This window comes from Lutra lutra, chromosome 1, assembly GCF_902655055.1.
Source record: "Lutra lutra chromosome 1, mLutLut1.2, whole genome shotgun sequence".
NCBI classification, from domain to species: domain Eukaryota; kingdom Metazoa; phylum Chordata; class Mammalia; order Carnivora; family Mustelidae; genus Lutra; species Lutra lutra.
The window spans coordinates 160,750,611-160,763,652 of NC_062278.1; the positions used below are offsets into that span (position 1 = coordinate 160,750,611).

The 13,042-nt window shown below is 40.2% G+C and overlaps 1 protein-coding gene across 4 annotated transcripts in view; it reads right to left on the minus strand.

The window, feature by feature from the left end:
* The window catches only part of ANO10 (anoctamin 10), a 236,493-nt gene that overhangs the window by 57,826 nt on the left and 165,625 nt on the right, over positions 1-13,042 (minus strand). For 3 of the 4 annotated variants that reach the window (XM_047742195.1, XM_047742185.1, XM_047742175.1), the window contains exon 12: positions 1,212-1,328. The exons of the other annotated variant lie outside the window; for it this stretch is intronic. In XM_047742195.1, coding sequence (XP_047598151.1) covers positions 1,212-1,328 — 117 coding nt within the window. The remainder of the gene's footprint in view (positions 1-1,211; positions 1,329-13,042) is intronic. 4 annotated transcript variants of the gene reach the window in all.

Sequence of the window (13,042 nt, forward strand, 5' to 3'; positions counted from 1 at the left end):
TAATGTATCTAGTGATTTTTAGTTTTATAACCTTCTAATCTTCACGGAGTTTTGCTTCCTGTAGGTTACTTGACCTTCTCACTTTTTCCTCCTGTAGAAGTGCATTGGTCAGCAGCCCCAGTGCCACGGAAAGTACCAGCGGTGGTAATGGGCTTCCTGACATTGCTGAGAATGCTTCTAGTGACTCACTGTGGAGCATGATGCTGCTTGTGCTCTGATGTAAGACACAGACACACTGGCTAGGTGAACTTGCCCCACAACTTAGAAACTGAAACGTAGTCATCTAGCCTTCTCCGCTGCTGCACCCCGCTGGTGGACCTGCACTTCTCCTTCTCTATACTCTTATCACAAGTCTTATCCTGGGGACACCCTGCCTAATCAGGGGCACATTCTGCTCCAGTGTGGGGCCTCCCATCTTGTGCACTGTCCTGGAGCCCTTGCTTCTATCAGAGGGTCAGTTTGGGGAGGGGTCCTCTTTGCAATTTTTTTCCTCCTAGCTCCCCAAACATCAAAGGAAATATTTCTGTACAAGATGGTTTGGAAGCCTAATGGACTGTGAGGGTCAGAAGCCATGCCCTGGACCCACAGCTTGCCTCTCAGATGATAAGTGCCTTACTAATTTTCTCATTGGTTTAGTTCCTATATATCTCTCACTAGAGAGAACTAGCTCTGGGCATGGAGAAGTCTCTGTCTTCCTGCTCACATTCTGCTACGAGTAGAAAGTAAAAATGAAGACCTCCAGCTTTGCCTCTGGTATAATGTGGAAATCCCTGGACGAAGTTTCTACTTTGATGGCATTTTTGCTGCTTTTGCCCACACTTTCTTGTTCTCCCTCATTCTCTGCAAGATATTATGCGAGATTCTATTTACTCACTTCTTGCTTCATGTTTCTGAGGAAGGCAGACTTAGAAACGGTCGGAGCTGCCCCAGGATGATTCTTGGAAATCCTGGCCTTGTTCTTCTACTGAAAGCTAGCTCTGTTCTTTAACGTTGCTCAGATATTTTTGTTTTGCTTAGTTTAGTTCTTTCAACTATTTTTTGCTCATATTATTATGATTTTGGTTTTGTTATGCCATCTAAACTGGAGGCTTCTGTATTTATTTACGCTGGTAACTCCAAGGCTGAAGGGAATACTGAGAGTGAGCTCTCTAAATTACAGCCCCTGGCATTTGCTAAAGACATACACTGATTTTCAGCACAGTTGCCCTTACCTGCCGCTTGAGTGCCTCCAAAGACTCGAACTCCAATCTGGCCAGTTTCATCTGGATATGCCGTGGTTTATCAGGTATGGCAAATGCAAGTATGAACTTTAAAGCCAGGAGTGCATGCTGAAAATAAGAAAGAGTACATGTTGACATGCCACACTAGGCTACGGTGTGCAATGAGACAACAAGGGACCTAAGCAATCTGTGATTCTTCTCATTAGTCTTATTAATTTCTTATGACTGGCCTGTCCTTTATCAGAGATCAACCAGGCCCAAGAGTTCTATTTAACCCACCCCACCACGGTGGCCCACTCAATAGCTACTGTCTTATTTGCTTTATTCTTCTAAAATTGGTTATTCACTCAAATTGATACCATACATTATTTTCAGTGTTTTACAGAAAAATGAAATTTACTCTGAGAAGTCTTTCACAAAATGTGTTTTTTCTATCTGTGTCCACCTTTCCAGTGTACGTTAGCATACAACACTGGCAGACTCCCTCTATTCTTTGCCCAGTAACATCTTCCCTGTGCTGTGCTTCAGGCTATTATGTGAAACATACAGTGCCTTAAACACCAGGTGCCTTGAATCCTCTGTACCCCCACAAGTATCTGCTACTGTTTCTTTCATGGAATGATAATCAATAAATATTGATGAATTGATTGGTTGCAATGTACTACTTTATGCTGCTGACTCCATCTATATGGTAGGGCAGGTACACAGAAACGTAGAGTGTATCCATTAAACACAGGAAGCTTAGAACCCTTCTCCACCAAAATTATTTGGGGTTTTTCATACCATAATGATATGAGGTTTATAATTATGCTTTTTTCTCTGTAGAACAGAATAAACCAACAGGATTGTTTCCATTGGTAAGCCTGCTCTTCAGATGCATGGCCTCGACCTATGGATGATTCTACAATTCTAGTATCATCTTGTGATCCAGGATCAACACCCACAGAAGTCTGAATGATGAAAAGAATAAAGTTGCCTCTTTGATGACAGCACGAATTACTAAATATTAAAAGCTATGAAATGATTTTTAAAGGTAAGAAATGATTAAAAGGCATTTTGAAAATCAGCGAAGGAAATGGAGCAGCCTCTAAGAAATGCTGTATTGAATTGCTGACAGAAAAAGAGGACAGCTTAAAAAAATCAGATGAACCCCTTACTGTGATATTTTCAAAAGGAGGATGAAAGATGAATACCATGTGGATATCTACTGGGAGAGGAATGAAATAATGAAGGAAATCAGCATCATGCCAGAACAAGCAATAATTCAATCCAAAGACCTGGAAATGGGCAGAGCCCCAGGGCAGGCCAGGTGCTCCTGGTATTAACAGGAGATGTGGACTGGACCAGGGCCAGGCAGTCTTCACCAGAGTGTTACTACTGGGACCCCAGAGGACACCTGCAAGGTGCTGATTAAGTATCTACAGTGTGAAAACTAGTAGATAACACAGCATGGATCAGGTGACATCATCTGTTGTAAGTCTGAACTAACTGAATTAAATTAACAGGAACCTGGATAAAATCTACAAAGAACAAATAAATAATTCAAAAAAGGTATACTGTGTCATTATTTCATTCCATTGGAGCACTGACACATAATTTTATATAAGACTTAACCTCTTCAGTAGAAATACTAGACAAGAAATAAACAAATGAGCAGATGAAAAGAAATCTTCCACATTTTCCAGGAAAGGCGTGTCCTCAAACTGCCAGAACCCCATCATGAGCCAGTCACTGGCCCCTTTCCATCTCTCCTAGAAATCTGTACCCATTTTCTCTTCTTTGGAGTCTTGGAGGTCACCAGTGAAAAAAAAAAAAAGACCCTGCCAAGGTCTTCCCTTGGAAACAAGGTTCCTGTAAGATGTGTCAACTCTCCTTTGGGAACCAGGACTGGTTACTGGGCAACCGAGCAAGGCTGCCACAGACCTCAGTGCTCACAGGTGCCATACAAAATGTCCATAACCCTCAAGAATTAAAAATGTTGGTATTTATTAAACAATATAAGTTGATATAGGAAGTCATTTTAATATGGTTAGAACACTTACATAGCAGTAAGTTCTGCGTAGTTTGGAAATCCTGGTAAGTTATGAGTAGTTACCATAATATACCATAACCTGGTAAGTTATGAGTAGTTCTGTAGTTTGTTTTCCTGAAATAATTTTATGTTAAATGTTTTTAAAGGCCCATATGTAGAGAGATCAATTTCTTTTGAGCTGTATTTGCAAATAGGTTCCTAATAGACCTGCTTATTTTAAGCTTTTAACTTCCCACTGAACACCTCCAGGGTTATGTTTCTTGAAGGGTTCCACACAACACACACAGCTGAATACTCCTTAGCTGACTACCAGCACCACAAAGCCAGAGGGAAGCAGTACTGTGTCCCTCCTTTCACGTATATTAGTGACTAGTGTGCTAGATATGGGTCACGTGTTGGAGGACTCTACAGGGAAGGAGATGATGTCCCGGCACACGGTCTAGAGGAGGAGACGAGTAATTACAGGCCATCCCCTAATGCCACGCATGAGTGGTCCCACCCAGTATACACAGGACAAAGAGCCTATAGACTGGCAGTTACCTGGGTTTTTAGCAGTTTGGAGAGGGAAGTATGTTTGCAGAGACATACAGGATGAGGAGTTGGCTAGGAGAGGGGAGGAGTGTTCCCAGAGAGGAAACCAACACACAGAGGGGCAGTGGGGTTGAGGAGAGAAGGGACATGGAGGCACTCAGATACTGGAAGACACAGTAGCTGAGTGAGGAGTGAGGAGGCACTGAAGATGTCGACACAGGAATGACGGGCTTGGAGGTCTCCATTTGTGGCACGGATAGCAGACCAGTGTGTAGTGTGCAGCAGTACAGGCAGGTAATCGGGGTGAGCCAGTGTGTGCAAGAGTAATGGGACGGAACCTCCAGGACTGAATGGAGGGCTCGCCAGCAGAGGACCAGACAGGCTTCCACGGCTCCTCCATCATGATGTGGGCAGGATGAGGAGCAGGCTGGAGGGAAGGGTCTGCACGGCCTATGCACTTTCAGGGGACTGTGGGATATCTGGGTAGAGATGCTCAGCAGGCAGTGGGGCAGAGGGGTCTCAAGTTCATGACAGGGCTGGAGGCAAACACCTGGGAGTTGCTAGGGCATATGCATAAGAGGCACATAATGCCATGGAAATGGCTGAGATCTGCAGGGATGCACAGTGAGGGAGAAAAGATGAGACGAGGTAAGAAGTCGGCACAGGATGGAACTGGAGGAATGTATTAGGTGTGATGAGCAGAGGGAGAGGTCTGAAAAGTAGCTTGAGAAGCAGCACATGGGGGGAGGCAGAAATCGGGGAGCTTGTGGGGTTACAGAAACAAAGCAGAGAGAAAGAAGCCAGTCAAGTGGGCACTGGTAGGTCATGTACATGGAGGCTGGGGAGCAACCTTTGGTTTTTAACCACCAGGAGGCCTTTGGTGGCTCTGGTGGGAGTGGTTTCAGGTGAGTGGAGGTCACAGAAGCAAGACTAAGGAGAGCCAAGAAGGGCCTGGGAAGCAAGAATGGAGAAAGCAGGGCTTGTCACACTGAAGAGGGAGAGCTGACTCAGGGAAACAAAGGCACTGGGGGCACTCATTTTAAAGAAGAGAAGAACTCTAGAAGAAATTTATTGTTCAGAATTGGCAATTCATACTTAAAATGAGGAAGGACAGGTGACCATCCCATAGTGTTCTCATTTTTCTTTTACAGACCTCATCTTAAACCATCACTATGTATCCTTTCCTCAAAACAGATCCTCATAATCTTCAACAGAAGAAAAAAAAGTGCCTTGAAGAGCAAAACAAAATGCCAATATTATTAACCAGATTAGAAGAAGATATATCAACATCTTGGCAATAGTTTTCTTTGGATGGTTGGCAATATGGGCAATCTCTTTATCTTTAGTCTCTGATAACATGCATTACTTCTTTTTTCCTTTTCTACATTTTTTTTGGTTTTTACTTTAATTCCAGTTAACATACAGTGTAGTATTAGTTTCAGGTGTACAATACAGTGATTCAGCACCTCCATACATCACCCTGTGCTCATCACAGCAACTGTGCTCCTTAATCCCCATCACTTATTTAGCTCATGCCCCCTCACCTTCCCTCTGGTAGCCATCAGTTTGTTCTCTATTGTTAAAGAGTCCGTTTCTTGGTTTGTCTTTTTTTTTTCACTTTTGCTCATTTGTTTTGTTTCTTCAGTTCCACATATGAGTGACCATATGGTCTTTGTCTTTCTTGTACTTATTTCGCTTAGCATTATACTCTTTAGTTCTATATGTGTTGTTGCAAATGGCAAGATTTCATTCTTTTTTTACGGCTGAATAATGTTCCATTTGTATGTGTATATATAGACATATATATACACATACACATATACACACATACATACACAGCTCATCTTCTTATCCATTCATCAATCGCTGGACACTTGGGCTCCCCCCATATCTTGGCTATTGTAAATAATGCTGCTACAAACATAGGACTGCACATTGTGCATTGCTTTTATAAGGGGGAAAAACCCACTTCAGTCAAAAAGAATGCAAGTGTTCCTCACAGCTGGGGAAGGTCAGGGAGAAGACATGACCACTAGTGAACCCGTGAGCTGGACCTAGATGACTGGAGGCTGCTCACTTCCTCCCCTGTCCTTGGAATGTGGGAGTGAGCTTGCCCCTCCCACTCCCAGAAGCTGCTGTAAGGACATCAGCTTGAGATGGTGAGGTGGTGTTGAGAACGGTACAGTTGATGGTACAGTTGACCAAACCCAGCGAGGGCCTCTATTGAGAAAAGTTCATAAAAACTTTTTAGATGTGGTGAGGAGGTGCAAGGATCCACTCATCTTGCTGCTGCCCAAGACAAGCCTCATAGGTAAGTTCCCTTTGCTATTTAACTGTCATCTTCCCACTTGGAGAGGCTGGCCTCTTTCTTCCATCTCTTCCTGCCCTCCACACTCAGGGGTCAGCTCAGATTTCACCCAGGAAGCTCTTGGGAGGGTTGTGAACTGACACTCACCTAAAGGAATTACATATGCTAAAGCTCCTAACCCCCCTTCACTATAACTGCCCATATGCCCAGGAGACAGACCCAAACCAGAAAACTTGCAGCCCAGGGAGTCTGGTTTTTTAATCTGGGGTCCGAGATGACAAGCAGCTGGTGAAGGTCATCACTTTGTACTCATTCCTTCTGCAAATATGTAGGAGAGCACTTACACACAGCCAGGCTACCTAGATGCTGGCCTTCTTTCACCACTTCCTTCCCTCCTCAAACCTTGTCACACTGATCCAACCCTCACCCTGCCCCACTTTGCAGCACTCCAGAAGTTCCACCAATTACAGGCTTTTCTGGTTTGACATATCCCTGGGAGGGTAAAGGAGCATTGCCATTCACAGGTAACTGTCAGTAAGTTTAATTAGCTAGTGCTAGCAAACTCTGTCCTCCACCCACCCCCAATCCTCTTGAGTGCTCAGAAGTAGGGGGATGCCACAGCAGCTTCAGCAGTGGGATACTGGCTTTGAGGAAGAGGAATAAATAGAATCAGAATGGAACTAACACTATCTTAATGCTCAGGAAAGGATAAATTAGACATCCAGCCACCGTTGCAGTCTCTTCACTGGTTTCTTGTACCCAGGATCCAGAGTTCAAGTTGATGGATTAAGTAAGCTTTTGTAGGCTAGCCTGGAAACCTAAATAACAGTTATAGCACCATGTTTCAAAAAAAAAAATCAACCTTTAAAATGTTGTTTATATATTCCCTACAGCAAATCTGTTTCAAGGCTGGGAACTGCTTTATGCTAACTGAACTGAGAAAAAAAATCGCAAAAGGCATTTTAGCTATTTCTACTTGTTTTCATAAATAAAAGCAAACCTAAGACAAAATGTGAATCTATTCAGATTTGAAGAAAAACATATTCAAAAATGAATACTTTGGTTGGCTTTTCATAGCCTGTGAAAAGAGAAGACATTTTGTGGCCATGATTGTCATTCTTTCTTCATTGACAATCTTCTTTTAAAGTAAAACTCACAAAATTGTATCCTAAACAAAGCAAAGAAGAAAAGAAACAGTTGGGGGTTGGTGGGAAAATGGGCAGAATTTTAAAAGTAGTAAATACAAAGAAGTTGGCTCCCCATAACAACATGCTTCAAGTAATGATTATAGGGTGTATTAGTCAGGAAAGAAGAAAAGGACAAGCCAAAGTAAAGGAGCATCTGGAGCTAAGTATTTCCCAGAAACACAGTACTGCCTACCCAGCCACTGGTGCCATGCACCCATGGTCACCCCAGGAGGTCAAGCTCTTGGGAGTCTTATGGCAGGTGCACAGTCTGTGAGCAGAACCTTTTTATTTTACAAAAACTGGAAACTATGACACAATCGACAGTAGCAGCTGTGTTTGTAGCAGCATGTCCCCAACCCTGTCTCTTATGAAATACAAAATGCAAATTAGAGATAGTTCTTAGAATTCTGAAAAGATAATTTGATCTCCACAGTGGAATGTCAGCCATGGTACCTCTTTCCATTCAGAGTCCAGCCACCACTGAATAAAAGAAATTCCAAAAGAGCATCCTCTGCTGATTACCAAATTACATGCCAAATGCCAATTAATAAGAAATGATTAATAGATCCAAGATTGAAAAAAAATATGGAATTAGGCTCTTAAGAAGCAAACCTCAGACAAACAGAAATACAACATACCAAAATCTATGCGTTCCAGCAAAAACAGTTCTAAGAGGGAAGTTCATAGCAATATAGGCCTGCCTCAAGAAATAAGAGAAATTCAAATTAACCGTTTAACTTTAAACCCTAAAGGAACTAGGGGGAAAAAAAGAATAAATAAAGCCCAAAGTTGGTAGAAGAAAGGAAATAATAAAGATCGGAGTGGAAATAAATGAAATAGAGACTAAAAATAGAAAAGGATCAATCAAACTAAGAGCAGATTCCTTGAAAAGATAAACAACATTAACGCATCTTTAGACTCATCAAGAAAAAAAGAGAGGGCTCAAATAAAACAATCAGAAATGGAATACAAGTTACTGATGCCACAGAAATACAAAGGATCATAACAAACTACTAGGCACAATGACAGGCCAACAAATCGGACAACCTAGAAGAAATGGATAAATTCCTAGAAACAGAAAATCATCCAGACTGAATCATGAAGAAATAGAAAATTGGAACAGGATGATTATTAAGAAACTGAATCAGTAATCAATAGCTCCCAACAAATGAAAGTCCAGGATCAAATGGCTTTATTACTGAATTCTACCAAACATTCAAATAAGATTTAATACCTATCCTTCTCAAACTCTTCTAAAACATTGAAGAATATGGAAAGCTCTCCTCATTTTATGAGGCCAGCATAACCTTGCTCCCAAAACCAGACAAGGACATCACAGAAAAAGAAAATTATAAGATGGGGATAAAAATAGATGCAAACTCCCCACCAACAAAATATTAGCAAACTGAATTGAAGACACATTAAAAGGATCATACCATGATCAAGTGGGAATTATTCCAGTGATGAAAGGATGATTCAACAATTGCAAATAAATCAGCACTACATTAACAAATGGAATGATAATGCAATAAAAGCATTTGACAAAATTCAACATCAATTTATGACAAAAACTCTCAACAAAGTGGGTATAAAGGACATGTACCTCAAAATAATAAAGTCCATAGATAACAAACCCACAGCTGACATCATACTCAATGGTGAAAAGCTGAAAGCTTTTCCTCTAAGATCAGGAACAAAGGCAAGAACGACCACTATTCCTACTTTTATTCAACACAGTACATACTAGAAATCCTAGGAAGCAATTAGTCAAGGAAAAGAAACAAAAGGCATATAAATTAGAAAGGAAGAAATAAAACTGTCACTATTTGCAGATGACATGATGTTATATATAGGACACCCTAAAGATGCTACCAAAAAACTTATAAAATAAACGGATTCTATAGATTTTCAGATAAAAAATTATTATACAAAAATCTGTTCCATTTTTGTACTCTGATAACGAGTTATCAGAAAGAAAAATCAAGAAAATAATCTCATTTACAACTGTATCAAAAAGAATAAAATAGCTAGGTATAAATTTGGCCAAAGAGGTGAAAGCCTTATACTATAAAAACTATAAGACATTAATAAACTGAAGAAGACAGAAATGAATGGAAAGATATTCAGCACTCATGGACTGGAAGAATTATTATTATTAAAATGTCTATACTACCCAAAGCAATCTACAGATTCAATGCAATCCATATCAAAATTCCAGTTACATTTTTTTCATAGAACTAGAATAATTCTCAAATTTGCATGGGACCACAAAAGACCTCAAATAGCCAAAACAATCCTGAGAAAGAACAAAACTGGAGGTCCTACACTTGCTGATTTCAAATTGCAGTACAAAGTTATAGCACTCAAACAGCACAGTATTGACATAAATGAAACAGAATCGAGAGCCCAGAAATAAACACAAGCATATATGGTCAATTAATTTATGACAAAGAAAGCAAAAGTATACAACAGGGAAAAGAACTCTTAGAAATCTGCTCTTGGTGAGAGACGTCCCTGCCTGAAAGGTGCTCAGGTGGCAAAGCAGGGCGCAATCCTAGGTGGGGCAGTGTGGTTTTAGGATTCTCGGGGGTCACAGAAAGACAAGGGATTCCTGAGTGTGGCAGAGTTCCCAAGCATTGGAGCTGGGAAGCCAGCTGCAAACACAGCGGGCTCTAAGGTCTGGATTGCCATATACCATGAACCTCAGCACAGTTGGGTGACTGCTCTCTGAGCAGGGGCCCAGCGAGTGGCAGAACTGCAGTAAGACCCCCCTCCTTTCACCCCAGGGAGGAGTGGTAGGGGAGCACACCATACGAGTCTATGGGGTTTGGAAACTCAAAACAGGGTTGTGTGCCTGAGATAGAAATCCTTGGTCACAGGCTAGGTGAGCATGGAATGCACAGAGAGACCAGGTAGACAGGAATAATTTGACTGCTTTTCCCTGAGGGCACCCTGAAGAGGGGGGCCAGAGCTCTTGGCTCAGGGGCCAGAGATTGGGAGGCCGCCATCTTCATTCCCGTCCTCCAGAGCTCTATGGAAAGTGTTCATGGAACAAAAGCTACCGAGACTGAACACGAGGAGATTACTTAGCCTGGGCCCTGGCAAGGGTAGTGCAATTCTGCCTCAGGCAAAGACATTTGAGAATCACTGCAACAGGCCCCTCCCCCAGAAGATCAGCAAGAACATCCAGCCAAGATCAAGTTTACCAATCATAGATAACTGTAAAACTCCAGAGCTAGAGGAAAATAGTATATAGAATTCACGTTTTTTTCCACCACAATTCTTTAGTCTTTCAATTTTAATCTTTTTCTCTTTCCCTTTTAACCAATATATTTTGTCAATTCTTTTTAAAAATCATTTATTTTCATTTTTACATTTACATTCTATCCTTTCCTTGTATTTATTTGTGTGTGTGTGTGTGTGTGTGTGTGTGTGTGTGTGTGTAAGTTTTTCTTTACAATTTTGGGATGCACTTTCCTCTAACAAACAAACAGACCAATTCATCCCGAATTCAGCGTATGGCTCTATTCTTTTCATCTGTCTGATCATATTTTCTCTTTTTTTTTTCTTCTTTTTTTTTTTTGGTCAAAATCTTTTTAAATTTTCATATTTATAGTACATTCTATCCTTTCAATGTATTTAATTTTATTTTTGTAGATATATAAGTTTTCTTTCTTTACAAATTTGAGATGTAATTTCTTCTAACAAACCGACCAAAATACACTCAGGATATAGTGTATAGCTCTGTTCTTTTTACCTGTTTATATTCCTTTTTTTTTTTTGTCTTTTAATTTTCATTTCTACAGCTACATTCTATCCTTTCATTATATTTAATTTTATTTTTATACATATATAAGTTTTTCTTTCTTTACAATTTTGGGATCTAGTTTTCTAACAAACATACCAAATGTATGGTATGTTTATACCATACCATGTATACCATGTATTGCTCTGTTCTGTTCACCTGTCTGATTATATTCTCTCTTTTAAAAAATTTTTAATATTTTTTGGTTTTAGGTTTCTTCTGATTTGTTAAGCATATATTTCTCTGGGGTTGTTGTTGCCATTCTAGTATTTTATTCTCTCATTCATCTATTCTTCTCTGGACAGAATGACAAGATGGAAAAAATCACCCCCAAAAAGAGAACAACAGGCAGTACTTACTGCCAGGGACCTAATAAGTATGGATAAAAACAAGATATAAGAACTAGAGTTGAGAATAATTATTATAAAGATACTACCTATGCTTGAAAAAAGCACAGAAGACACTAGAGAAATAAAAGAACTAAAATCCAATCAAGTCAAAATCAAAGAAGCTATTAATGAGATACAATAAAAAATGGAGGACTCAAACTGCTAGGATATGAGTCAGAAGAGAGAATTAGTGATATAGAAGACCAAAGGATGGAGAATAAAGAAACTGAGAGAAAGAGAGCTAAACAACTACTGAATCACAAGGGGAGAATTCAAGAGATAAGTGATACCATTCTAACTATAATGAATAATTGGAATCCCAGAAGCAGAGGAAAGGGAGGTGGGGCAGAAGGTATATTTGAGCAAATTATAGCTGAGAACTTCCCTAATCTGGAGAAGAAAACAGGCATGCAAGTCCAGGAGGCACAGAGAACTCTCCTCAAAATCAACAAAAACAGGTCAACACCCTGACATCTAATAGTGAAGTTTGCAGATCTCAAAGACAAAGGGAAAATCCTGAAAGCAGCTTGGGACAAGAGGCCTGTAACCTACAATGGTAGAAACATTAGACTGGCAACATACCTATCCACACAGACCTGGCAAGCCAGAAAGGACTGGCGTGATACATTCAGGGTGCTAAATGACAAAAATAAGCAGCCAAGAATACTTTATCCTGCTAGGATGTCATTCAAAAATAAAAGGGGAGATAAAAGCCTTCCAGGACAAGCAGAAACTAAATGAATTTGTGACCATTAAACCAGCCCTGCAAAAAATACTCCAGGGGATCCTTTAAGCAGAGAGAGATCCCAAAAGTAACACAGACCAGAAAGGAACAGAGACAATATATAGAAATAGGAACTTTACAGGTAATACAGTGGCACTAAATTCGTATCATTCAGTAGTTAAATGGGCAAAATGCCCCAATCAAAAGATACAGGGTATCAGACTGGATAAAAAAGCAAGACCCATCAGTATATTGTCTTCAAGAGACTCATTTTAGACCTAAAGACAACTCCAGATTTAGATTGAGAGGGTGGAAAATCATTTTTCATGCTAATAAATATCAAAAGAAAGCTGGGATAGCAATCCTTATATCAGACAAATTAGATTTAAAACTAAATACTGTAATAAGAGATGAGGAAGGACATTATATCATAACTAAAAGGTCTATCCAACAAGAAGATCTAACAGTTTTAAGTTTTTATGTCCCTAATGTGGGAGCAGCCAATTATGTAAATCAATTAATAAAAAAATTAAAGAAACACATTGATAATAATACAATAGTAGTAGGGGACTTTAACAACCCCTCCCCCCAACTCACTGCAATGGACAGATCATCTAGGCAGAAGTTCAAAAAGGAAACAAGGGCTCTGAATGACACATTGGACCAGATGGACTTCACAGATGTATTCAGAACATTCCATCCTAAAGCAACAGAATATACATTCTTCTCAAGTGCCCATGTGACATTCTCCAGAATAGACCACACACTAGGTCATAAATCAGGTCTCAACTGGTACCAAAAGATTAGGATCATTCCCTGAATATTTTCAGACCACAGTGCTATGAA